Source organism: Saimiri boliviensis, chromosome 9, assembly GCF_048565385.1.
Source record: "Saimiri boliviensis isolate mSaiBol1 chromosome 9, mSaiBol1.pri, whole genome shotgun sequence".
Lineage (NCBI taxonomy): Eukaryota > Metazoa > Chordata > Mammalia > Primates > Cebidae > Saimiri > Saimiri boliviensis.
The window spans coordinates 98,995,385-99,022,524 of NC_133457.1; the positions used below are offsets into that span (position 1 = coordinate 98,995,385).

The 27,140-nt window shown below is 42.9% G+C and overlaps 1 protein-coding gene across 3 annotated transcripts in view; it reads left to right on the forward strand.

The window, feature by feature from the left end:
- The window catches only part of ACSS2 (acyl-CoA synthetase short chain family member 2), a 55,324-nt gene that overhangs the window by 4,392 nt on the left and 23,792 nt on the right, over positions 1-27,140 (forward strand). For 2 of the 3 annotated variants that reach the window (XM_003932035.4, XM_003932034.4), the window contains exons 1-2: positions 848-1,126; positions 7,544-7,739. In XM_003932035.4, coding sequence (XP_003932084.2) covers positions 949-1,126; positions 7,544-7,739 — 374 coding nt within the window. In that variant the 5' untranslated portion in view covers positions 848-948. Of the gene's footprint in view, positions 1-847; positions 1,127-7,543; positions 7,740-27,140 lie in introns of those variants that run through there. The other variant, XM_074406425.1, reaches the window with a different exon arrangement.

The window sequence follows — 27,140 nt, forward strand, 5'->3', positions numbered from 1 at the left end:
ATCCACCCCTCTCGGCCTCCCAAAGTGCTGGGATTACAGGCTTGAGCCACCGCGCCCGGCCGGGGGGTGGGTTTTTTATCAAAAATCTGAAGGTGTCTCCTAGTCTTCACTTATTGAGTCTTGTACTTTAGATCTGGATGGAGATTTGTGAAGGCAAGGAGATTGAAGACATGTCCTCATAAGAGGGAGAAAATTTGAGCTGGTTCTAGGGTGAGCAGAGACGGGGTGCTGTTGCCAGAGCATGCCCTCAAGGTCGTGGGAGAAGTTTTTCCGAAGGTCGGAATGTGGGTGTGGCTCAGAGAGGGGGGACCTGGAGGGAAGGGTGTCACCTGGAAGGGACCCTACCCTACTTGGCTTTCCAACTCAGTGGGGTGACAGTCAGGACTGTGCAATCAGATCACGGGGCGGCTCCGCGATGGAACTGACTCAACTCCTCTTCTTAGTCCAGCCCCTTCCCGCTCGAGCCCCGCCCTAACCCAACCCCTAAACTGTCACTCCAAGACCTCACCCCATTCTGGTCACTCCATGGCTCTGCCTCCTCTCCTGTGACAACCAGCAAGGCTACACCCCATCACTCCATGGGCCCACCTCCCCTCCTGTCACGCCTGGCCCCGCTCCTCCTGTCATTCCACGGCCCCACCCTCTCCCTTGTCACGCCAGGCCCCGCCCCTTCTGCTTTCACTCTTGGGCGTCTTTCCTTCGGGTAAGTCAGCTCCGCCCCTATCCTTCGACTTTTTCTCATAGTATTTCTGTCCTTGCTCACCCAGATCCCGCCCCTACCAGGGATGGCCCCACCCCTCTGGCCACGCCCACAAGCCAGTTAAGCCACGCCCTCTCTCACCAGGCCCCTCCTCTCCCCGGAGGCCCCGCCTCTAGGTCGGCCTGTTTTCCTAGTCCCGGCGCCCGCTGCGACCGCAAAGGCGGCCACGGTTCTAGGAACTTGACGCGATGGGGCTTCCAGAGGAACGGGGCCGAAGCGGCAGCGGGAGCCGGGGCCAGGAGGAAGCTGGAGCCGGCGGCCGGGCGCGGAGTTGGTCTCCGCCGCCCGAGGTCAGCCGCTCCGCGCACGTCCCCTCTCTGCAGCGCTACCGCGAGCTGCACAGGCGCTCCGTGGAGGAGCCGCGGGGTGAGGCCCGGCCCGGGCGGGCCTGGGGGTGTCAGTGGGGAGAGGAGTGGGGGCTCCCTGGGGGAGTCGCGGGCTCTCCGGGGAAGCTGAGGTGTCCGTCAGAAGATGGAGGTTCTGTGAGGGAAGAATTGCGGTTCTCTGAGGAGATGGAAAAGGGATTCCGGGAGGAGATGAGGGTTCCCTGGGAGCTGGGGAGTTAGTTCCCTGGAGACTCGGAGGGTCGGTGGGGGGATGTGGGTTTTTGCGAGGAGACGCGGGATTCCGTGGGGGAAGAAGTGAGGTTCCTTGAGGTTGGGACGGGGAGGTCGGCCGGGAAACTAAAAGTTTCATGGGAAGAGAAGGGAGTTCCTGAGGTGAAAAGAGGGTCTCCAAGGGGCGGCGGGAGCCTTGAGGAGAGGAGGGCCCCGAGTAGAACTTTCTTTGCTTCCCTTTCACACCAGCTCAGCCACTGCCTCCTGAGTCCTTTAACCTGTGAACTGTTGAGGACAATAACGTGTCTGGTTCCCATCTTGGGATCCTCAGATTAGTAATGGGGTCCCAGAGCTATTTTTAGTATATCGGACGTCCCAATGGAAATTACGCGGTATAAGACTGAACGAGTTATTACCATGTCAAGTTTGTCTGTTTGTTTTGAGACAGAGTTTCCCTCTTATTGCCCAGGCTGGAGTGCAATGGTGCGATCTTAGCTCACCACAACCTCCACCTCCCGGGTTCAAGCTATTCTCCTGCCTCAGCCTCCCAAGTAGCTGGAATTACAGGCATGTAATTCCATGCTGCACCGCCATGCCCTGCTAATTTTGTATTTTCAGTTAGGGCCATGGTGGCTAACGCCTATAATCCTAGCACTTTGGGAGGCCGAGGCGGGCAAATCACTTGAGGTTGGGAGTTCGAGACCAGCCTGACCAACATGAAGTTTGGTTTTTTTAAACTTGGTCTGGGATTGTATTAATAATAATTCAAAAGTTCTGATATATGGTTCCATGTCTGTTAAAACGTATGATGAAAATAGGCTAATTTTGTGTTTTTAGTAGAGACGTGGTGGCTCACGTCTGTAATCCCAACACTTTGGGAAGCCAAGGCAGGCGGATCACTTGAGGTCAAGAATTTGAGACCGGGCCGGGCGCGGTGACTCAAGCCTGTAATCCCAGCACTTTGGGAGGTCGAGGCGGGTGGATCACAAGGTCGAGAGATCGAGACCAACCTGGTCAACATGGTGAAACCCCGTCTCTACTAAAAATACAAAAAATTAGCTGGGCATGGTGGCGTGTACCTGTAATCCCAGCTACTCAGGAGGCTGAGGCAGGAGAATTGCCTGAACCCAGGAGGTGGAGGTTGCGGTGAGCCGAGATCGCGCCATTGCACTCCAGCCTGGGTAACAAGAGCGAAACTCCGTCTCAATTAAAAAAAAAAAAAAAATTTGAGACCATCCTGGCCGACATGGTGAAACCCCATCTCTACTAAAAATACAAAAATTTTAGCTGGGCATGATGGCACGTGCCTGTAATTCCAGCTACTCAGGAGGCTGAGATGGGAGAATTGTTTGAACCTGGGAGGCGGAAGTTGCAGTGAGCTGAGATAGCATTACTGTACTCCAGCCTGGGTAACAGAGCAAGACTCCGTCTCAAAAAAAAAAAAAAAAGTATGAGGAAAATCCCCTACCGTCATCCTCAGTCTGGGTAAAGGAGTGATATATGTATATAATTTTTTTTAATTTTGGAGACAGGGTCTCACTGTGTCACATAGACTGGACTGCAGTTGGCCAATCTAGGCTCACTATGGCCTCCAACTTCTGGGCTCATGTGATCTTCCTGCCTCAGCCTCCTGGGTAGCTGGGACTACAGGCCCACATCATGATGCCCAGCTAATTTTTTTATATTTTTTTTGGAGAGACGGGGTTTTGCCATGTTGCCCAGGCTGGTCTCAAACTCCTGGCCTCAGGCCTTCCTCCCACCTTAGCCTCCCAAAGTTCTGGGATTACATGTGCATGAGCCACTGCACCTGGCCAAGGAATTAAATTGCACCCCCATTGGGAGGCAGCATGATGTTTGGTTGTGGGACAAGCATGGGCCAGGAATCAAATCCAGAAAAATCTAGATTTACACCCTGGCTCTGCTATTCACTTACTGTGGGGTCGTATGCAGATTTTTTTTTTTTTTTTTCCTGCAACCTCCACCTCCTGGGTTTAAGTGATTCTCCTGCCTCAGCCTCCTGAGTAGCTGGGACTACAGGCATGCATCACCATGCCTGGCTAATTTTTGTATTTTTAGTAGAGACAGGGTTTTGCCATGTTGGCCAGCCTGCTCTCAAACTCCTGACCTCAGGTGATTCACCTGCCTCAGCTTCCCAAAGTGCTGGGATTACAGGCATCAGCCACCATGCCCAGACTTAGGCAGATTTTTAAGCCTATCTGAGATTCCTTTTCTTCCACCTGTAAGATAGGACTAATAATATTTGTCTAATAGGTTTGTATGAGGACAAAAGTGTGTAATAAGTGTGCACTATAGCATGCCTGATGCACAGCAGACATTTAATAAATAGTAGTTAGTCTGATACAATATAAAGCAATTACTGAGTAATGCAAGACAAGTTTCAATCAAGTGTAAAGTGGTAAAGTTGGGATTTGAACCAAGGCAGTTTGACTGCAGAATCCATGTCCTAATAGCAATGCTATTCCTCTTCTATGACCCCGCAGAATGCATTTCGCCAAATTTTGTCAAGTACAGAATTTCTACCAGGGAAGCAGCCTCCTAATTTGTTCTCTCTTGCCTAATTTCATCACCTTCAGTCTTTCTAGTAGATTTATGAAAATATACCATTAGAATGAAGTTATGGAAATACTGCTTTCATATGTCACTGCAAAAACTTTCAATACTTCCCCATTTCTGGCAATTTCTAATTAAAATTCTGCTTTTGTTTTAAGACCTCCAGATAATCTAGCTTTACCCCACCTCTTTATCCTTATCTCCCACTGCTTGCTAGCACTCCCCTCATTCTAGATAGATCATTCTCCTTGACATCCTAGATACACACCTATTCCCACCTTCTTGCCTTTGTCCATTTCCTTCTGTTTCTCTCTACCTAGTCAAACTCCACCAGTTCCAATAGAGCATTACCTGATCATCACAATTCATGTTCACCTTTTTCTCCTTCTGAGTATCTTTAGTACTTAGAGTGCATACCAATGAAACACCCAGATTCTGACACATACACCTTTACCCCCAAAAAGCTCAAAAAACTAAGTGTGCATAAAACTCAGTTTTGTAGTCAAGCATGTTGATGCACATCTGTAATTCCACTACTCAGGAGGCTAAGGCACAAGACTTGCTTGAACCCAGAGGGGAGGAGGTTGCAGTGAGCCAAGATTGAGCCACTGCACTCCAGCCTGGGTGACAGAGTGAGACCCTGTCTGAAAACAAAAATAAAAACACCTCAGTTTTCTTCATTCCTTGTTGATGTACATAAATGTTGTTTATAAATAGTTTTATATACTATGTGCCTACTATTATCACTTAAAAATATTTTTGAGTGTTTGTATTCTGGTTATTAGCTATGCGGTTCTTGGCAGAGTTTCCTGTGCTTCCTGAGCTTCAGTTTTCTCATCTATAAAATTAGGATAATGAATGTATACTTTGTAAGACCATAATGTCTTAAACATTAAATGAGATTAGTTCAGTCCCTGATACATGAATGGCATTTACTAAATACCAGCTCTCATTTGCTTTCTCTTTAATGGTCATTTATTATTCTATTGTATTACTACTTGTATTACTAGTTTTCATCAGTTTGTTATTGTTGGGCTATTGGGTTGTTTCCAGTTTCATTATTATAGTGTTGCTATAAATATCTCTTTAGTAATCACTTTTTTTCTTTGTGATTATTTTCTTTAAGTCTATTCCTCAAAGTTGAGATAGCAAAGTGTATAAGAAGTTTTATGGCTGGGTGTGGTGGCCCACACCTGTAATCCCAGCACTTTGGGAGGCCAAGGTGGGTGGATTGTTTGAGCTCAGGAGTTTGAGGCCAGCCTAGGCAACATGGCCAAACCCTGTTTTCTACAAAAAACAAATAAACAAACAATGTGTTCCTATAATTCCAGCTATTGAGGGACAGTGTGGGGATTCACTTGAGCCAGGGAGATAGAGATTGCAGTGAGCTGAAATCGTGCCACTGCATTCTAGCCTGGGTGACAGGGTGAGACTCCAAAACTAAAAAAAAAAGTTTTATGGCTCTTATCAGGCATTGCCTTGCTATCTAATAAGATTGTGCCAATTCTTACAATGCCACTATTGTGTAGTCTGTTTTCCCAGGGCCATCCAGACGTTGGGCTTAATAATTTTTTTTAATTTTTGCTAGTTTTACAGGTATGAAATGGTATCTTGAGGTTGATTTAATTTGGATTTCTTTAATATATCACAAGATTGTACACTATGTGATTTTTTTTTTTTTTTTTTTTTTTTTTTTGAGGAGGAGGAGTTTCGCTCTTGTTACCCAGGCTGGAGTGCAATGGCACGATCTCAGCTCACTGCAACCTCCACCTCCTGGGTTCAGGCAATTCTCCTGCCTCAGCCTCCTGAGTAGCTGGGATTACAGGCACACACCACCATGCCCAGCTAATTTTTTGTATTTTTAGTAGAGACAGGGTTTCACCATGTTGACCAGGATGGTCTCGATCTCTTGACCTTGTGATCCACCCACCTCGGCCTCCCAAAGTGCTGGGATTACAGGCTTGAGCCACCGCGCCCGGCCTTACACGATGTGATTTAACTTTCAATTATATTCTGTCTTGTACATAAAAATATTTCATGTGTTAATCTTATCTCTCCAACTAGAATGTGTAAACTAAATTGTATAACTTAAAACAAATGACTTAGCTTCTGTGAATTTAATTTCTTATGAAATGAGGGGGTGATAATCTGTAAGGTTGCTTCCATTGTTATGGTTCTAATTGCTTCTCTCCTTTTTTGAGAAAGAGTCTCGTTCTGTCGCCTAGGCTGAAGTATAGTGGTGCAATCTCGGCTCACTGCAACCGCTGCCTCCTGGGTTCAAGAGATTCTCCTGCTTCAGCCTCCTGAGTAGCTGGGATTACAGGCACCTGCCACTACATCCTGCTAATTTTTTTATTTTTAAAATTTTTAGTAGAGACAGGATTTCACCATGTTGGCCAGGCTGGTCTCGAATTCCTGATCTCAGGTGATCTGCCAGCCTCAGCCTCCCAAAGTGCTAGGATTACAGGCATGAGCCACCGTGCCCAGCCTCCTCCAACTCTTGATTCAGTACTCAGAATATCCTAAAATCTTGCATTCATATGGTTTACCTTTTGAGTACATGTTCTGCAGAATAGCCAGGCAGATATTTTAAGAATATAAATTTGATCATGTCACTCTGGTGCTTAAAGCCATTCAATGGATTTTCATTGCTCTTCGGATATATGCCAAATTCCTTGTTATACACAGAATTGCATGATTTGCCCAGCTTATGCATCAATTCCTGGTATTCTTTCCCTTATTCTCAGTGTTTCAGCCTCAAGGAGTTCCTCCTAACATATACGCTTGGTTCTCTCCCATCTCAGGGTAGTCTCTTTTCTTCATATGGGAGTGGAGAAAAACTTCTTTTTATCTTTTAGATTTTAGCAAAAATGTCTCAGGGAAGTTCACATCTTGATTTAGTAATTGTGTAACCTTAGACAAGTTATTTAACCTCTGTGATCCTTGATTTTCAAGTTTATAAAATGAGAAAAGCCTTCCTCTTAGATTTGTTGTAAGGACTAAATTAGATAGTGCATATAAAAAACTTAAAGAAACATTTGGCACATAGCGAATAACATTTATACAAGTAGAAGCTGGAGAAGGAGATGCTCAATATATAATTGCTGAGAGAGAATGCACAAATTAAGAGAAGAAAGAGATGGTCATAGAAGGTTCTGTGGGTAAAGAATTTCTTCCTTTCACTAATTACTTTGTTTTAAAAGTCACTTTCATCTAGTTAGATCGATGGTGAAAAAAAATTGTACTGGTTTCAGCAGAGCTCAGTGGTGTGTACCTATAATCCCAGCTACTTGGGAGGCTGAGGCAGGAGGATAGCTGAGTCCAGGAGTTCAAGACTAGCCTGGGCAACAGCAACAAAAAATTACTGATCGCCCATTGTGTGCTAGACATGTGCCAGTACTAGGTGGTTCTGATTTAATAGATGTTAAAAAATGAGGACAGAGGGAAGAGTTTGAGTTGAGATTCAGCCCAGGGGAATAGAAGACAGGTTAGAAGAGTGGCAGTTGCTAAGATTAGATGGGTAAAGAAGGGATCCAGGTGATGGGTCCTAGGGCAGAGAAGTTGTAACTTGGTCCTGGTTATAAACTGGTAAGCCTTCTGAGGCTAAATATGTCTGAGAAGATTAATGATATCTGGGCTTCCCTATCTGTTGCAGAATTCTGGGGAGACATTGCCAAGGAATTTTACTGGAAGACTCCGTGCCCTGGCCCATTCCTTCGGTACAACTTTGATGTGACTAAAGGGAAAATCTTCACTGAGTGGATGAAAGGAGCAATTACCAACATCTGCTACAATGTACTGGATCGAAATGTTCATGAGAAAAAGCTTGGAGATAAAGTTGCTTTTTACTGGTAAAAATATCTATCTTATACTTGATGGCAGATAAAAACACTCACTTGATACTTACAACAACCCAGTAGAGTAAGCATAGTGTCATCAACTTAATGTCTCAGGTGAGGAAAAATACCTCAAGGAAGTTATATAACTTCCTTCAGATCACGTAACTAGTATGTGACAGAGTTGACATTCAAAGCCAAGTGTCCAGACTTCTAGTCTAATGTTCTTGGCTTTGCAGTTGAAGAGGGAGAAGGGGCGTTGGCAAATGGAAGAGAACAGGACTGAGTAGCTTTCTTCCTAATTCTTGCTTTGGAAGACAAATAGTATTGGGTTTTTCACCATTGCTGCTACCACTATCATTATCATTATCTTTTACTGAGCTGTGTGCCAGAAACTATGCTTAAGTGCTTAACAAATATTATCTCCTTTGATGTTTATAATAATTATGAAAACACTATTTGTTTTCCTCACTTTGCATAGGTGAAAACTGAAATTATGAGAAGTCAAGTGACATGTCTGAAATGAAACAACTAGCTAGAAGCAGGGCTGAGATTCAAACCTAGGCAGTATAATTACAGAGCTTACTCTGAACCATGGCACTCTATTATTCCTCTAATTTCTTATCTTGGCTTCTAAACAGCTTTGTAAAATAGGAATTCTTAGTTTCATTTTACAGGTGAACAAATGAAGCATTGAAGGGTTGTATAGTGAATAAGGTCATATAAGTGGTAGAGCCAGGATTCAAACTCAAGTCTGTCTGACTCCTTGCTTGTACCACTAGACCATGCAGCTTCCCTAGCAGGAAATTTCTAAGACTGCTTCTCCCAGGAAGTTCGCTGTCTAGGAGATACTACTACACAGAACCCAAATAGGACTCTGAGTTCCAGTAATTGGGGTGTTGGTTCTGCCTACGAGCACTCAGAACTGATCTACTTTTTGTTTTGTTTTGTTTTGAAGATAGGATCTTGCTCTGTTGCCTAGGCTGGAGTGCAGTGGCACGATTCTGGCTCACCGCAACCTCTGCCTCTGCCTCCCCTGCTGAAGCCATCCCCCTATATCAGCCTCCTGAGTAGCTGGGACTATAGGCATGCACCACCACATCTGGCTAATTATTTGTTTTGTATTTCGTATTTAGGTTTTTTTTTTTTTTTTAATGGGGTTTTGCCATGTTGCCCATGCTGTTCTTGAACTTCTGAACTCAAGTGATCCTGCTTTGGCTTCCCAAAGTGCTGTAATTAGCATGAGCCACTATGTATGGCCTGATCAATTTTTTAAGCTAGCCAATAGGAGCAGCTTGGATGCTTCATGGGAGAGTTAAATTGGAACTCACTCAATATCTTTGCCTAGTTTGTGTGATATATTGAGAAGAGCCTTGAGGAGACAGGAAAATTTAGGTTCTCATTCCAGCTCTGTCATTAACATGTAGTATAACCACAGAAAAGGCATTTAACTAAGAGTTCCTAGTTCCATAAAATAGGGATAATAATTCTGTCCTGTTTTTCTCACTAGGTTGTTATAAAAATCAAATGAGATGATGTAAAACACTTATTTATTTATTGGAAAACACTGTACAAGTGTGCGAGCACTATTATTATATTACCATTGCTCAGTTGGGGGCCACTTTGCCATGGAAATTTGCTGTCTGTTGTGTCTGTTGAGACTCTCTTTAGCTTTTGCTCTAGAGCTTTATGCTTGGGCTCCAGCCAACACTTGAGTTCATTTCCCAGGCTCTTTAAAGATCTTTAAAGGAGGCTGGGCATGTGGCTCATGCCTGTAATCCCAGCACTTTGGGAGGCTGAGGCAGGAGGATTGCGTGAGCTCAAGAGTTTGAGACCAGCCTGGGCAACATAGTGAGAACTCATCCCTATTTTTTTTTTTTTTTGAGACAGAGTGTCACTTTTGTTACCCAGGTTGGAGTGCAATGGCGCGATCTCGGCTCACCGCAACCTCTGCCTCCTGGGTTCAGGCATTTCTCCTGCCTCAGCCTCCTGAGCAGCTGGGATTACAGGCGTGTGCCACCATGCCCAGCTAATTTTTTGTATTTTTAGTAGAGACGAGATTTCACCATGTTGACCAGGATGGTCTCGATCTCTTGACCTCGTGATCCACCCACCTCGGCCTCCCAAAGTGCTGGGATTACAGGCTTGAGCCACTGCGCGTGGCCGACCTCATCTCTATTTTACGAAAAGGAAAGAAAGAGGCTGGGCATGGTGACTTGCGCCTGTAATCCCAGCACTTTGGGAGGCCAAGGCAGGTGGATTGCTTGAGCTCAGGAGTTTGAGACCAGCCTGGGCAATATGGTGAAACTCTGTCTCTACATAAAAGACAAAAATTAGCTGTGCATAGTGGTGCACAGCTGTAGTCTTAGCTACTCAGAAGACCAAGGTGAGAGGATTGCATGATCCCAGGAGGTGGAGGTTGCAGTGAGCAGAGATCATACCACTGCACTCCAGCTTGGGCAGCAGAGCAAGATCCTGTCTCAAAAAGTATTAATAATAAAAATAAAATAAGAAAGCAATAAAAAAGAAAACAGAGAAAAGCATTTTAAAAGGAAATGCCTGTATCCGAATTTGTTCCCTGGTTTGAAAGAACTCAGGTACCTAATGAAAAACAGAATATACAGGCCAGAGTTTTCAATCACTGGAGAATTTTCCAGAATCCTGAGGCCCTTTCTTTCTAGAGACATCAGTGTCCCTACTACCCTTACCTGAACAGGCTCTGGAGAACCTCTCTTTCCCCATCTGTAAAATGAGAGGAGTAGACTAGATCAGCATTTTCCAAAGAATGCTTCAGGCACCACTGATTACTGGAGATATTAGTAGGGAGCTTCTTAATTCATAAAATGACAGCCTGAGAAACACTACATAATAAATTGCCTTTGTGTGAGATTCCCAATGTCTATTAGCATAGTAAAGTCTCCAAGAAATCCTACATTAGAGATACCTGATTAATTTTGTTTAACATAGGATTTCCCGAATTTATTTAAGCCCCAAACACTTTTTGCCAGCATGCTATTAATACCACAAGAAGCAGTATCCTATGGAACAGCCATTGGGGAAGCACTGGATTAAATAATCTCTAAATTTACTTCCAGTGCAAAATTCTGTAACTCAGTAACAAGGCATCCTCACTTCATTTTTACGTTGGTCACTCCCTCCACAAGAATTGTTAAAGATATTGGATACTCAGGGCTGCATTAGGCATTATGAATAGACAGGTAAAAAGGTAGGAGACAAGTACCATTAAGCAATTATTATTTAATTATTTTATGTTTATAGTAAAGCAAAAGCAAAATACAAATAAATCACATTTTATTATAAGAAAGTAAAGTGCAATATGCCAGATATGGTTACTTCTCTTTGTTGTCTCTATATTTTTAAATGATACACTTATACTGCTGTTCTTAATCTTTTTTTTTTTTTTTTTTTGAGACAGAGTTTCACTCTTGTTACCCAGGCTGGAGTGCAATGGCGCGATCTCGGCTCACCGCAACCTCCGCCTCCCGGGTTCAGGCAATTCTCCTGCCTCAGCCTCCTGAGTAGCTGGGATTACAGGCATGTGCCACCATGCCCAGCTAATTTTTTGTATTTTAGTAGAGATGGGGTTTCACCATGTTGACCAGGATGATCTCGATCTCTTGACCTCGTGATCCACCCGCCTCAGCCTCCCAAAGTGCTGGGATTACAGGCGTGAGCCACCGCGCCTGGCTTGTTCTTAATCATTTTTAAAGAAAGTATTAATTTCTTACTATAATAGATGAGAATTTGGTTCTCATGTACCTCTCTAATGTCCTTCTCTCTTCTTCTCAGTATAATTATAGCTGTTTTCTAGTTAATTTAAAATCAGTTACCTAAGAATAGCATACTATGGTTATAGTTCCTTTTACGTTCAGATTTTTATTTACTCTGAAGTTAATAATTGCTTACCAGGCCAGGTGTGGTGGCTCATTTCTGTGATCCCAACACTTTGGGAGGCCAAGGAGGGCAGATCACCTGAGGTGAGGAGTTCAAGACCAGCCTAGATAACATGGTGAAACCCCGACTCTACTAAAAATATTTAAAAAAATTAATCCCATTTCTTACAATTTTTAAAAGAGAGAGAGAGAGAGAGAGAATATATATATATTTATTTATTAGCTGGGTGTGGTGGTGTCCACCTGTAGTCCCAACTTCTTTGGAGATTGAGGCAGGAGAATTGCTTGAACTTGTGAGGTGGAGGTTGCAGTGAGTGGAGATCGTGCCACTGCACTCCAGCTTGGGTGACAGAGTGACACTTTTGTCTCAAAAAACAATAATAATGAAAAAATAATAATTGCTGACCTTTTTTTTCTTGTGCTATTTAACTCTTTACCATATATTTAATATTTTCCAAATTCACTATCATGTGAAGTTCTCCTTTTCCTCCCAAAGTTCTCCCTCTTGGAGCTCACCTTCTTTCTGCTCTAATTCTTATTAATGCTTTTAAAAATGACATATTTTCCATAATTTGCTCCATGGCATACTTCTTATAGAACCACATTATGGCTTTCTTCTTAAGTTTTTGTCATTTAGATAGCTGTGGTGGCATTAACAAGCCACATTTGTACCTTGTTTCTTGTTTTGGAACATGTACTGTATAGACATTGAAATTATCCACAAAGGAAATGGTGCTCTTAGGAAAGTACTCCCATGATCCAAAATAGAACCATATTAAGGAATAATGTGGCCTTTAACTTTTGGCTTGACAGAATAGTAGTATTTTTAGAACTTGAAGTGACCGTTAGAGTCCACTGAGGCCAACCCTCTTCAAAGGTTGGTAGATTAAAAGACAAAGAAGCTAAGTGATTTGCCTAAGGGTTGTACACCTGTTTGAAGATAGAACTGAGACTAATTTCCAGATATTATCACTACTAGTCAACTTTTTTTTTTTCGCTCATGGTACTACCTCCTTATTCTGGTAGTCCAGTACTTGGCTGTGACAGATAAAAAGAGAAATTAGTCACATTAGCCAAATTGATTTAAATTAACTTTAAAGTATCAGATAAAATGTGTTATTAGATTTAAATGTCCCAGACCCTAGTCTCATGGAATTTACATTCTATTTGGAAAGACCAAATATATTGGCCAGGCATGGTAGCTTACGGCTTAATCCTAGCACTTTGGGAAGCCAAGACAGGTGAATCACTTGAGGTCAAGAGTTCGAGAACAGCCTGGCCAACATGGTGAAACCCCGTCTCTACTAAAAATACAAAAATTAGCTGGGTGTGGTTCCGGGTACCTGTAATTGCAGCTACTTTGGAGGCTGAGGCAGGCAAATGGCTTGAGCCCAGGAGGCAGAGATTGCAGTGAGCCAAGGTTGCACCGTTGTACTCCAGCCTGGGTAACAAGAGTGAAACTCTGTCTCAAAAACAAAACAAAACAGATAATCTATATAAAAACAGCCTGGGCCAGGTTCGGTGGCTCATGCCTGTAATCCCAGCACTTTGGGAGGCTGAGGCAGGCAGATCACCTGAGGTCAGGAGTTCAAGAGCAGCCTAGCCAACAAGGCAAAACACTATCTCTACTAAAAATACAAAAATTAGCCAGGTGTGGTGGGCCTGCCTGTAATCCCAGCTACTTGGGAGGCTGAGACAGGAGAATTTCTTGAACCCAGGAGGTGGAGGATGTAGTGAGCCAAGATCATGCCACTGCACTCCAGCCTGGGCAACAGAGTATGTTATTGGTTAAAGAAAAGCCATATGTAAATAAGGTTGGTTTTTGTTTTTTGTTTTTCCCTATATCGTATTCGTCCAAAAGAACTAAATTAGGGTGCTATCGTATTTGTCCAGAAGAACTAAATTAGGGTACTGTGCTGTACCAAAATGGTAATTATAACAGACAGTAACAGAATTACTGAATTAACAATGAGAAAGAGAGAAGTGTATCTGTTATGTGAATATATGCGCCAGCCTGGATACACAACAGAGTAGTAACCTGCGAAGCAAACATAGAATATCCTCTTAGATGTTGTTCCTCATAATGCACTGACAGAATTCACATAGCTCTTAATGAAACAAGATTGATGTACATACGTTTGACTTTGTCTCACTGTCAGTTAACTATAAAGTTAGGGAGAAAAATGAAAAAAAATTAAAAAGGTAGATACAGGTGAGGGTTTGTTTTATTTTAAAAAGCTAAGTCTTTAATTATAACCATTAACTTGCTGTGGCTTTATTGCAGTGATTTTCCAAGGTTAATTATTCAGGATTTTTTGAACTGACTGAACTAACTTGGTATTTTTAAGTTGACTTTTTATATAAACTTTACAAACCTTTTATAAAAAAGAAACTATACCATTAGTATAAATGGAAATCATTTTATGCATCATAACTAGCAGGTAATAAAAAAAAAAAAAACGTGAAAAGAATTATGGGCCAGGCCGAGCATGGTGGCTCACACCTGTAATCCCAGCACTTTGGGAGGCCGAGGCGGGCGGATCATGAGGTCAAGAGATCGAAACCATCCTGGCCAACATGGTGAAACCCCATCTCTACTAAAAAATACAAAAATTAGCTGGGCGTGGTGGTGTGTGCCTGTAGTCCCAGCTACTTGGGAGGCTGAGGCAGAAGAATTGCTTGAACCCGAGAGATGGAGGTTGCAGTGAGCCAATATTGTGCCACTGCACTCCAGCCTGGTGACTGGCGACAGAGCAAGACTCTGTCTCAAAAAAAAAGAAAAAGAATTATGGGCCAAACTGCAAAGAGCTACTTACACAAATAGTTCACAGAAAGGAGAAAGCCTTATAGGGAGGCAGGATAACATAAAGATTAGGAGAATGTGTTTTGTTGTCAGACTAACCCAGTTTGAGTCCTATTTTTGTCATTAATTAGATATTGATCTTGGGCAAGTTACTTAATCTCTTTGAGGCTCAGTTTTCTCACCTGCAAATGTGGATAAAAATATCTTTTATCTCATGGAGTTGTCAGTTTTATAGGATTAAATAATGTGTTAAATTCCTGGCACATTGACTGCACTTTAATAGCCACTGCAATTATTTATATTGGGACACTGAAAAGACCAGGCATGTTTAGAATAAAAGATTTATGCAGGGGGCCGGGCGCGGTGGCTCAAGCCTGTAATCCCAGCACTTTGGGAGGCCGAGGTGGGTGGATCACAAGGTCGAGAGATCGAGACCAACCTGGTCAACATGGTGAAACCCTGTCTCTACTAAAAATACAAAAAAATTAGCTGGGCATGGTGGCGTGTGCCTATAATCCCAGCTACTCAGGAGGCTGAGGCAGGAGAATTGCCTGAACCCAGGAGGTGGAGGTTGCGGCGAGCCGAGATCGCGCCATTGCACTCCAGCCTGGGTAACAAGAGGGAAACTCCGTCTCAAAAAAAAAAAAAAAAAAAGATTTATGCAGGGAACAATTTATTCATTCAATAAATAGTTACTAAGAACTTATTATGTTCTAGGTACTATTCTAAACAAAGTTCTTGCCCTCATGGAGGTTTTACTCCAGTTTAAGGGGACAGACAATAAACACAGAAATCATTAAGTATATGACAGGTAGTGCTGAGTACTATAGAAAATTATAGAGCAGAGTAAGAGGAAAGGGAAGTGACAGTGCAGCGTGGGAGCTGATAAGGAAAGAACCTTTTAATAAAGATGACATTTGAGCAGAGATCTGAAGGAAATTATGGAGTGTGCCACGCAGATAGTTGGGGTAGGGAGGAGAAATGTTCCAGGTATATGGAAAAACAAATGTGCTGCTGCCTGGTGTGTTTGAAGACTAGCTAGGAAGTTAGCGTAGCTAAGACAGTGTGAGCTAGGAAAGAGAGTAGTATTGACATCAGCAGGATATTATATCATGTCACATCTTAAAAGCCAGTATAGACTTTGGCCTTTTATTCACAGTGAATTGGGGAACCACTAGACAGTCTTAAGCACAGATGTGACAGTGATTTGGCTTCTATTTAGGTGCTATCTTTTATATTAAGAATAGGCAGTAGAAGGGGAAAAGTAGAAGCAGGGGGACCAATTCTACTCTGGTGACTGAGTAGGTGGGCTGAATTTCTGTCGAGATGGTAAGAAAGAGAGAGGATTTTGTTTATTAATTTATGTTTTTTCTATAATGATGTTGACACCACAAAGTGAGAATTTTAGAAGGTTTGGAATGAAGAGGCTGAGGAAGGAGTCTGCTCCCCTTGCCTGAGGGTTGTTTGTGGCTGGTAGCATAAATACTCAACGCTAATGGGAGATACTTGTTAGGAACAGTCTTTCTCCACTTGAATCAGGTGAGCAGATTATGGAGAAGAGCTGGAGTAGTTCATGTTTAAGGTGGATTTCTAATCGTTTCTCTGATTTCTCCTTGAGTTTTATGACCCTTGACACTTTACAGAACCCCTCCCTAAAGTGGTGAAAATGAGACAAGTAGGCTGTGCTTTCCAAGTCACTTTTTTGGAAGTAGGTGGCATATGAATAATGAATGCATTGCTCTGAAGACTGTCTTGAGGCCTATTTTAGCATCCTGAGCTCCATATCAGCTACCTGAGTTTGTGTCTGGGCCAACTTCTTATACTGGTGTTTTTAGTAAGCATTTAATGAAAAGAATGGCTTTGGTTAATGCCTTTTTCTAAGCCTTCTTTTTCCCACTTACAAACTGTTAGGGGTGTACAGGACACTTGCCTAAGTTACTTCTGGCACTGACCTTCAGAATTTCTGTCACAAATGTAGGGAACTGCCCTGATAAGTTCCCTACATTTCTGGGAGAAGTTAGGGGAGGGGAGGAACTGGCCTTCTCTCTTTTGAAGATACTAGGTGGTCAGATGGGAGCAGCGGTTCTTGCTTTAGGGCAATCCTACATTTATAACAACTCAGAAGGCCTGGAGTTGAGGATGGGCCTTCCCCCATTTCCTAGATTTGGTTTGGGAGAGGTTGGGCACTGGTAATGATCTCCAGTGTCTCACCCCTTGAACCTCTGAGAATTCAAGACTCTCAATTTCAGTCCTTAGAGGTCATTTGGTCCAGTTCCCATACAAATCAGGAATTGTAGTACAAATATCCCCATTCCTAACAATCCTTGTAAGTTCTCATTCTGATTCTGGATCATTCTGATTCAATCTCTACATCTCTACCTTAATATTTACTAGTTGGGCAAGTTATCTTACCTCTTTAAGCCTCAATTTTCATGTCTGTAAAATGGGAATAATAATGAGTTCTGTGACATAGATTGTTGTGGGGAATAATTGGAATAATCTATATAAAGGGCTTAGTGCTTGGCAAAAAGTGTGGTAGCTATTTTTATTATTATGCCAAAGCCCCATACCAAAAACAGGTAGCAGCGGAGCTGATCTGGTTAGATCATGGATGGGAGGCCTAGAGCCACATTCTGTGGGCTTCTCCACCCTGTCACTGTGTTCCCTGTGAGGTGTGTGTCTGGAACCCCTAGGTATTTGCAAAGCTTAGTTTGAAAGCTCAGTTTGAAAACCCCTGATCTAGTCGGGTATTCTTGTTTTATAAATGAGGTGATACTGAGTCCACATTCTCAGGTTCCTCATGTGATGTGTCTTCCTCAACAACAATGTCGGTCTCCCCTGGATATACTTTAGTTGGCCAATATCTCTCATTAAGTATTCCAGCTATAGTCTGCCTTGAACAGGGTACTATTACCAGTCTTTGACTTTACATATCTAAGATTACATTAGCCTCATTGACAGGCACATATAATCTCTCATACTTAAAATTTTTCTTTTCTTCCCTTTCTCTTCCTTTTCTTTTTTCTTTCCTTCTTTCTTTCTTTTCTTTCTCTCTCTTTCTTTCTTTCTCTCTCTCCCTCCCTCCCTCCCCCTTTCTCTTTTTCTTTCTCTTTCTTTCATTCATTCATTCTTTCTTTCTCTCTCTCTCTCTCTCTCTCTCCCCTCCCTCCCTCCCTCCCTCCCTCCCTCCCTCCCTCTTTTCCTTTCTTCCTTCCTTCCTTCCTCCTTCCTTCCTCTGTCTTGCTCTGTTCCTCAGGCTGGAGTGCAGTGATACAATTGTGGCTCACAGTAGCCTCGAACTCCAGGGTTCAAGTGATCCTCCCACCTCGGCCTCCTGAGTAACTGGGACCACAGGTGTGCACCACCACACCCAGCTAATGTTATATTTATTTTTATTTTTTTGAGACAGAGTTTTGCTCTTGTCACCCAGGCTGGAGTACAATAGCGCAATCTCAGCTCACTGTAACCTCTGCCTCCTAGGTTCAAGCGATTCTCCTGCCTCAGCCTCCTGAGTAGCTGGGACTACAGGCACATACCACCATGCCCAGCTAATTTTTTGTATTTTAGTAGAGACGAGGTTTCGCTCTGTTGGCCAGGCTGGTCTCATACTCCTGACCTCAGATGAGCTTCCTGCCTTGGCTTCCCAAAGTGCTGGGATTACAGACATGAGCTACTGCACCTGGCCAGCTTGGAATTTTGAATTAGAGAACAGACAAGAGAATACTGTAAAATCTCAGATATAGGAGGGCCTTGGACATATCTGTTATCTCCTTTTGCAATATAAAGTTTTTAGAACAGCCCTCATCTAGGGTTCTAAGATCTGGTCTACTTATTCAGAGCCTTATGGTTTCATTATTGGGAGCATCATTATTTTATTTAAATAAAATAAATACAACCCAGAAACTATTCACTCTGGAATACATTACACATGGAGCTGCCCATATAGAAAACATCTCTAGAGCATATGAACACCTGCCTGCCTGCCTGCTTTCCTTCCTTCCTTCTCTTTCTTTCTCTTTCTTTTTTTCTTTTTCTTCCTTTCTCTCTCTCTCTTTTCTTCTTCTCTCTCACCTCCTCTTTTTTTTTTTTTAAAGACTAGTCAAGTGCAGTAGTGAGAAGAGGGGAAAGAGTAAAACAAGGAGTTCGATCTGTACTGACTCTGAACAATCAATTGAGATAACTCACTACCTTCAGACCAGCCTCTTCTCTCTTTCTTTCTCCCTCCCTCCCTTCCTTCCTTCCTTCCAACTTTCGACAGAGTCTTGCTCTGTCACCAGGCTGGAGTGCAGTGGCACTATTCCACCTCACAGCAACCTCTGCCTCCTGGGTTCAAACGATTCCCCTGCCTCAGCCTCCCAAGTAGCTGGGACTGCAGGTGCACGCCACCATGCCCGGCAATTTTTTTGTATTTTGGTAGAGATGGGGTTTCACCATGTTGGCCAGGATGGTCTTGATCTCCTGACTTCGTGATCCGCCCTCCTCAGCCTCCCAAAGTTCTGGGATTACAGGCATGAGCCACCACGTCTGGCCGAACACTTGCATTTCTAGGTGTGATTTTTTGACTAGAGACTAATTTTGGAAACCAATATTTGCTTTTTTTTTTTGACCATGATTTTTTTTTTTTTTTTTTTGAGACAGAGTTTTTGCTCTTGTTACCCAGGCTGGAGTGCAATGGCACGATCTCGGCTCACCGCAACCTCCGCCTCCTGGGTTCAGGCAATTCTCCTGCCTCAGCCTCCTGAGTAGCTGGGATTACAGGCACGTGCCACTATGCCCAGCTAATTTTTTGTATTTTTAGTAGAGACAGGGTTTCACCTTGTTGACCAGGATGGTCTCGATCTCTTGACTACGTGATCCACCCGCCTCGGCCTCCCAAAGTGCTGGGATTACAGGCTTGAGCTACCGCGCCTGGCCTGACCATGATATTTTAATACATGAAAATCTGTCTAAAGGAGCAGTCACAGAGGGTTCTTGTTGAACTTTAGTTTCAGAGCTGTTTTTGAGGATGGCTATTTGAGGTGTCCTCCAAACCACCAAATATAGTGAGTTAGAGAATCTGCCAGGCACAGTGGCTCACTCCTGTAATCCCAGCATTTTGGGAGACTGAGGTAGAAGCATCACTGAGCTCAGGAGTTTGAGATCAGCCTGGGCAACACAGGTAGATCTCATCTCTACAAAAAATTTAAAAATTAGGCCAGGTGTGGTGGCTCATGCCTGTAGTTCCAGCTACTCAGGAGAATCACTTGAACCTGGGAGGCAGAGGTTGAAGTGAGCCAAGATCATGCCACTGCTTTTCAGGCTGGGCGACAGAGTGAGACTCAGTGTCAAATAATAATAATAATAATAATAATAATAATAAATTAGCTAGATGTGGGCCAGACATGGTGGCTCATGCCTGTAATCCCAGCACTTTGGGAGACTGAGGCGGGTAGATCACAAGGTCAGGAGTTTGAGACCAGCCTGGCCAATATGGTGAAACCCCATTTCTACAAAAATTGGCCGGGCATGGTGTTGGGTGCCTGTAGTCCCAGCTACTTAGGAGGCTGAGGCAGGAGAATTGCTTAAACCTGGAAGGCGGGCCGGGCGCGGTGGCTCAAGCCTGTAATCCCAGCACTTTGGGAGGCCGAGGCAGGTGGACACGAGGTCAAGAGATCGAGACCATCCTGGTCAACATGGTGAAACCCCGTCTCTACTAAAAATACAAAAAATTAGCTGGGCATGGTGGCGCGTCCCTGTAATCCCAGCTACTCTGGAGGCTGAGGCAGGAGAATTGCCTGAACCCAGGAGGTGGAGGTTGCGGTGAGCCGAGATCGCGCCATTGCACTCCAGCCTGGGTAACAAGAGCAAAACTCTGTCTCAAAAAGAAAAAAAAAAAAACCTGGGAGGCAGAGGTTGCAGTGAGCCGAGGTCTTGCCACTGCACTCCAGCCTGGGTGACAGAGCAAGACTCCATCTCAAAAAAAAAAAAAAAAATTAGCTGGGTGTGGTCACGTATACCTGTGGTCCCAGATATTTGGGAGGCTGAGTGGGGAGGATTGCTTGAGCCTGGGGTCTTGAGGCTGCAGTGAGCAGTGATTATGCCACTGCACTCCAGCCTGGGTGAGACCCTGTCTCAAAAAAAAAAAAAAAGTTAAGAGAATCCTAATATGACATCCATATTTGTTAAAAATCTTTCTAGTTGTTTTCACATGATAAGGAAAAAACTGACAGAAATATAATTTTATTTATATGGATAGCCATACTCTATAGATAATCCAATAGCTTCTAGTAGCAGGTTTTTAAATTTTTATAGTTATTTATAGACATGTACCAGGGACTGTACTAGGTGTTTAGGCTATCGCAATAAATAAGAAATATTTGTTCCTTGTCCTTATGAAGTTCACATTCTGATGGGGGCAAGATTTTTGCCTATAAGTTATAATTTTGTTCAGGAATGAAATGTTGAGAACAATGTGCTTTTCCTTATTTCTGTCAAGAGGGTGGGGAGGAGGGAGACATGTCTCTAGGAGCAAATGAATATACAAGTGCTCTTGTGATACTTGGCGATGCCAAGGACTGTGAAGTTTTGGGTCTTGCCTTAGGTTTTGGGTCTTTCAGGAAGTTGTAGGATGTTGACATGATCATGGTGAGTTTGGCCTTGGCCATGGGCTAAAAATGCATGGGAGTCCCCTCCCCCTCAGCTTTCCACAGTGCTCCTGGAGATTCTTAGGAGAGAGGCTTCTTCATGTTTATTTGGGTACACTCCAAATTGGTACAACAGAACCAATACAACTCTGGAAGTCAGAAACCTAGGGCCTAGCTACAGATTTGCCATTAACCCCCTTTTGTGGCCTTCGCAAGCCACTTCCTCTGGATTTCTTGCATCTTTAAGATGAGGTTAATAATAATCCCCTTTGTGGCCTTAGCAAGCCACTTCCTCTGGGTTTCTTATATCTTTAAGATGATGATAATATTTGTTCTACCTACTGCTAAGGTAGCTGTGAGAATCAGATGAGTGAATGTCCTCTAAAGCAGTTTTATACTCACGTGAGGAATTAGCTGGATTCTTTTTTATTTTGAGACAGAGCCTCACTCTTTTGCCCAGGCTGGAGTGCAGTAGCATGATCTTGGCTCGCTGCAACCTCCACCTCCTGGGTTTAAGCTGTCCTTCCACCTCAACCTCCCAAGCAGCTGGCATTACAGGCATGTACCACTTCACCTGGCTAATATTTTTGTACTTTTAGTTGAGATGGGGTTTTACCATGTCGGCTAAGTTGGTCTTGGACTCCTGACCTCAAGTGATCTACATGCTGCAGCCCCGCAAAGTGCTGGGTTTACAGGCATGAGCCACCACACCTGGCGTGGATTCTTATCTGATTTACACAACCACCATGTGAGACAGGAATGGCAGATTTCATTACTCTTCTTTGATCTCTCTACCTCAACTAAGTTTGTTCTTTTTTTTTTTCTTCCCCTTTTAAGTAAGTATGGGACTCCCATGTGATTCCCATACCCTGAATCTCAGCCCCAGGGACTCCTCCCAGTCTTTTCCATGGCAGAGTGCAGGACTGAGAGCCCACTGAACTCACTATAGGAGCTTAAGAACATCTTCATAGTGTGACTCTGAATTCTCCACAAGTTCCACTATCTTTTCCTCTCTGTGTCTACCACTTTTCTTTGAAACTGACATTGAGAACCCATTCCCCTGCTGGTGGAGGGAAGAAATGAGGATCAGAGTCTGAGGTACATTAGAGATTAGTCTAATACCAACCTCTCCCTTCTCTCAACTCTCTTTCCCATCTTATACTTTACAGAGAAGGAAACTGAGGCTCAGAGAGAGGGGAAAGTTTATGTAAATTGTACTTTGAAGTAGGGGTAAACAATCTAGTCTGGTAACTCCATATTCAGAGCCAGGGTTTCCCAATTTTTTTAATGTAAATAATTACCTGAGGATGTCGTTAGATTTCCAGATTCCTGGACCCTATCCCAGACTATTGAGTTAGAATGTTCAGAGGGTAAGACCTCTGACTTGTATTTTTGTGACGTCCTCAGGCAATTCTGATGTATGGGGAAGGGACAAAGTAACATTGAAAAATTATTTAGATTAATAGCCTTAAACTCTTAAAATTGTATACCTAAAAGATTTTTGAAAAATTATGTAACTCTTGACATAATGTTTATATCTAAAAATTTTATAAGATTGAAAAATTGGAAAAAATATAATTTCCAAAATATTTTATATATTATATACATATATATGCATATATAGGTTATAACTCTTTCAAAATGTTGGCACTGCAAATTTAGCTCATATAATTTGTAGAAAACATCCACCATACAACCTATTTTGCATAGCCAGTTATCACTCAACATAATCAGCTAAATGAGATCTACTTTCTGTTAGAAATTGCGTAACTTCTTTCTTAAGATAAATATGTTAATGTATGACTCTGTGATAATTATTTCACTTCTGAACTGTAATTCTAAGAAATATAAGGCAAGTAGTCTTGCCATGAGTTTGTTTCCTGGATGAATTAAGATGCCAATTGTTGCCGGGCGTGGTGGCTCAAGCCTGTAATCCCAGCACTTTGGGAGGCCGAGGCGGGTGGATCACGAGGTCGAGAGATCGAGACCATCCTGGTCAACATGGTGAAACACCGTCTCTACTAAAAGTGCAAAAAATTAGCTGGGCATGGTGGCACGTGCCTGTAATCCCAGCTACTCAGAAGGCTGAGGCAGGAGAATTGCCTGACCCCAGGAGGCGGAGGTTGCGGTGAGCCGAGATCGCGCCATTGCACTCCAGCCTGGGTAACAAGGGCGAAACTCCGTCTCAAAAAAAAAAAAAAAAAAAAAATGCCAATTGTTTCAGTACTGGTTTCTCAGAGAAGCTCTCCTTGATTTGCTTTCTTGGGGCTCTACCTCAGAAGTTATACATTCTCAAATTTTGCCTTTGTTCAGCACTTTGGAAGTTTTCATACCCTGGCATGGTACCATAATAAAGTTTGAGATAAGAGAGAGCTATGACATTTTTGTTTAACATAGGAGAAGGGTAATTGTGAAAGTGGGAAGGAAGAACCAACTCAGATAGATGATTGTTAGGAAATATTGCATATGGAAGTTGAGGATTTAGACCTTTATTCTCTTAATATTTTTCTGCATAGGTACCCCCAGGAATGGAGTACCCTAGGTTGAGGACTAATGATTTTAACTGCCTTTGATCTAGATAACAGCGAACCATTGTAATGAATATTTTTGCATGTGTCTGTTATACCTGAGAGACTTGATGTATGTATAAAATGATGCCCCTGGATTTTCTTTCCACTTTCTGTTCTGCTTTCTCTTTGGGGGCTGCATTCCAAATACTCTGATAATAAAAGAGCTACCCTCATTTACTTGTCATGGGTAAGGCCAGTATGGGACACAGAATGGTAGGAACAAGTATGTGATTCCCCTCCTGTAAGTAGGCATGGAGGCAGTGGGAAAAGAGAAGAGGTACACAATCCATCTGGCACCAGAGCCACTTTGGCCAAGGGGAACATGCACAAGGTATTTGGAGCAAGGCCTGAAAATAACTGGCAAGAGGACAGGGTATAATAATAGCCCAGACTGCAGGGTAGGCTTCTCATACTCTGAACCTCAGCTCTAGGGGCCTCTTCCAGTCTCTTCACAGAGTCCAGGACTAAGCCCACTATAGAAACTTAAGAAACTCTTCTTCACATGATTCCAAATTCCATTCCACAAATTTCACTCTTGTCTTTTTCCTGCCTGTCCAGCATCTATCTTGTTTGTCTGTATTCTATCTTATCCCCTCTTTCCTTCCATACTTTCTCTCTTTGATCATCCTGGATCCAGCTGGTCATATGAACCGAAATAAGTTTGTTCATTTGTTTATTCACGCTTTTATCTGTTCATTCTACAATTAGGTATTAGGTGCTCACTGTGTATCGGTCTTTGTGGTAAGCACTGAGGAGAAAACATATAAAAAGATACCCTGTCTGCCATTAAGGAACTCACAATCCAGTGAGGGAAACATATGTCTGCACAGGACTGTAGTGCTAGAAGAAAATAAGTGCCCAAGTGTTGTCTTTAGAAATAAACAGAAAGGCTGGGTGTGGTGGCTCACACCTGTAATCCTAGCACTTTGGGAGGCCAAGGTGGGCAGATCACTTGAGGTTAGGAGTTTGAGACCAACCTGGCCAACATGGTGAAACCCCATCTCAACTAAAAATACGAGAATTAGCTGGGCATGATGGCTCATGCCTGTAGTCCCAGCTACTAGGAAGGCTTAGACAGGAGAACTGCTTGAACTCAGGAGGCAGAGGTTGCAGTAAACTAAAATAGGACCACTGCACTCCAGCCTGGGCAATAGAGCAAGAGTCTGTCTCAAAAAAAAAAAAAAAAAAAAAAGAGAAAGGAATAGAAAGAGGCAAGAATGAATGAATGAATAGTGCTAAATCTTTCCGATGAATGAACAGTTAACAATCTTTCTGGAAAGGAAGATTTGTAAAGATGTCTGTATTTTCCAAATAAATCTGTACATTTATTGCAATTCCAGTAAAAATCACAATTATATTTTATTGAGATATAATTTATATCATATAATTCACCAATTTAAAGTATACAATTCATATTTTTAATGTATTCACAGAGGTATGCAACCTATAATTTTAGAACATTTTCACCACCCCTAAAGAAGTCCAATACTCATTAGCAGTCGTTTCTCATTTCCCCCTAACTTCTTCCCCTCTAGCTCTAGACAACCACTAGTCTACTTTCTGTCTCTAAGGCTCTGCCTTATTCTGGGCATTTCATATAAATGGAATCGTATAATATGTGGCCCTTTGTGTCTGGTTTCCTTCACTTAGCATAATGTTTTCAAGGTTCAATTCATGTTATAGGCTGGGTGCAGTGGCTCACACCTGTAATTCCAGCACTTTGGGAGGCTGAGGTGGGCAGAACACTTGAGGTAGGTAGTTCAAGATCAACCTGGCCAACATGGTGAAGGCCTGTCTCTACTAAAAATACAAAAATTAGGCAAGCATGGTGGTGCATGCCTGTAATTCCAGGTACTCGGGAAGCTGAGGCAGGAAAATTGCTTGTACACAGGAGGCAGAGGTTGCAGTAAGCTGAGATCATGCCACCACACTCCAGCCTGGGTGACAAAGCGAGACTGTCTAAAAAAAAAAGTTCATCTATGTTATACCATATATAGGTACTTCATCCTTTTTCATGGCTAAATAATATTGCATTGTACAACTATATCACATTTTTCTTTATTCCTCAATTGGTGGACATTCAGGTTCTTTACACTTTCTGATGTCATGAATAGCACTACTACAAACTTTTGGGTACATATTTTTGTGTAGGTATATGTTTTCAATTTTCTTGGGTATATAACTAGGAGGTAATTGCTGAGTCATATGGTAACTCTATATTTAACCTTTTGAGGAATTGCCAGACTGTTTTCCAAAGTAGCTGAACCATTTTACATTCCCATCAGCAATGTATGAGGTTTCCAATTTCTGTACACGCTTGTCAGCACTTGTTATTGTCTGTTTAATTATGGCCATCTTAGTGGGGTAAAGTGAGATCTGATTGTTGTTTTGATTTGTGTCTACTTGACCACGCTTGCCTTTTTTTTTTTTTTTTTTTAACGGAGTTTTGCTCTGTCACCCAGGCTGGAGTGCAGTGGCATAGTTTCGGCTCATTGCAACCTCAACCTCCCAGGTTCAAGTGATACTCGTGCCTCAGCCTCCCAAGTAGCTGTGACTACAGGCACACATCACCATGCCCAGCTATTTTTTTTTTTTTTTTAAGTAGAGACAGGGTTTTACCATGTTGACCAGGCTGGTCTTGAACTCTTGACCTCATGCGATCCTCCCACCTCTGCCTCCCAAAGTACTGGGATTATAGGCATGAGCCACTGCACCTGGCCAGTACCTGCCTTTTGAAGGAAGACTGATTATTACAGACCTGGCTTCCTCAGTAGGTGAGGAATCGATGTTTAGGGAGCCGTTTCATAAATAGTCCACTGATTGAGGCTGTTTACTCTAGTTTCATCAGTTTTGTAGTTGGTGGAAAGCCCTTCCAAATTTGGGTGATAGAATGACAGTTGATTCTAGTTTTTGAATCAGGAGCTGAGTAAGGCTGCATTAGGGTCTGCAAGTTATATGTCACTTGAAACCAGAAATCTGTGGTGTTTCCCTTCCTTTCCCTTCCTATTCCTCTTCCTCTTTTCTTTTCTTTTTTTTTTGACAGACTCCTGCTCTGTGGCCAGGCTGGAGTACAGTGGCACAATCTCGGCTCACTGCAACCTCCAACTCCAGGGTTCAAGTGAGTCTCCTGCCTCAGCCTCCTGAGCAGCTGGGACTACTCAGCTGGCATGTGCCACCAAGCCCAGCTAATTTTTGTATTTTTAGTAGAAACAGCGTTTCACAACGTTAGCCAGGCTAGTCTTGAACTCCTGACCTCATGATCCACCTGCCTTGGCCTCCCAAAGTGCTGGATTACAGGCTTGAGCCACTGTGCCTGACCATCTGTGGTGTTTTCAAAAGGAACTTTTTCTAAGGAACTAAGGGAAAACCAAACAGAATGATGAATTTCTGATAAGTACACTAAAATTCTATCCTTGATAGTTGTCAGTCTCACAGTTCTCAGGGTTCCTGAGATTTTTTTCTCTTATGCTAATTCTGAATTTGGAAACAATACCCCCCTTTTGGAG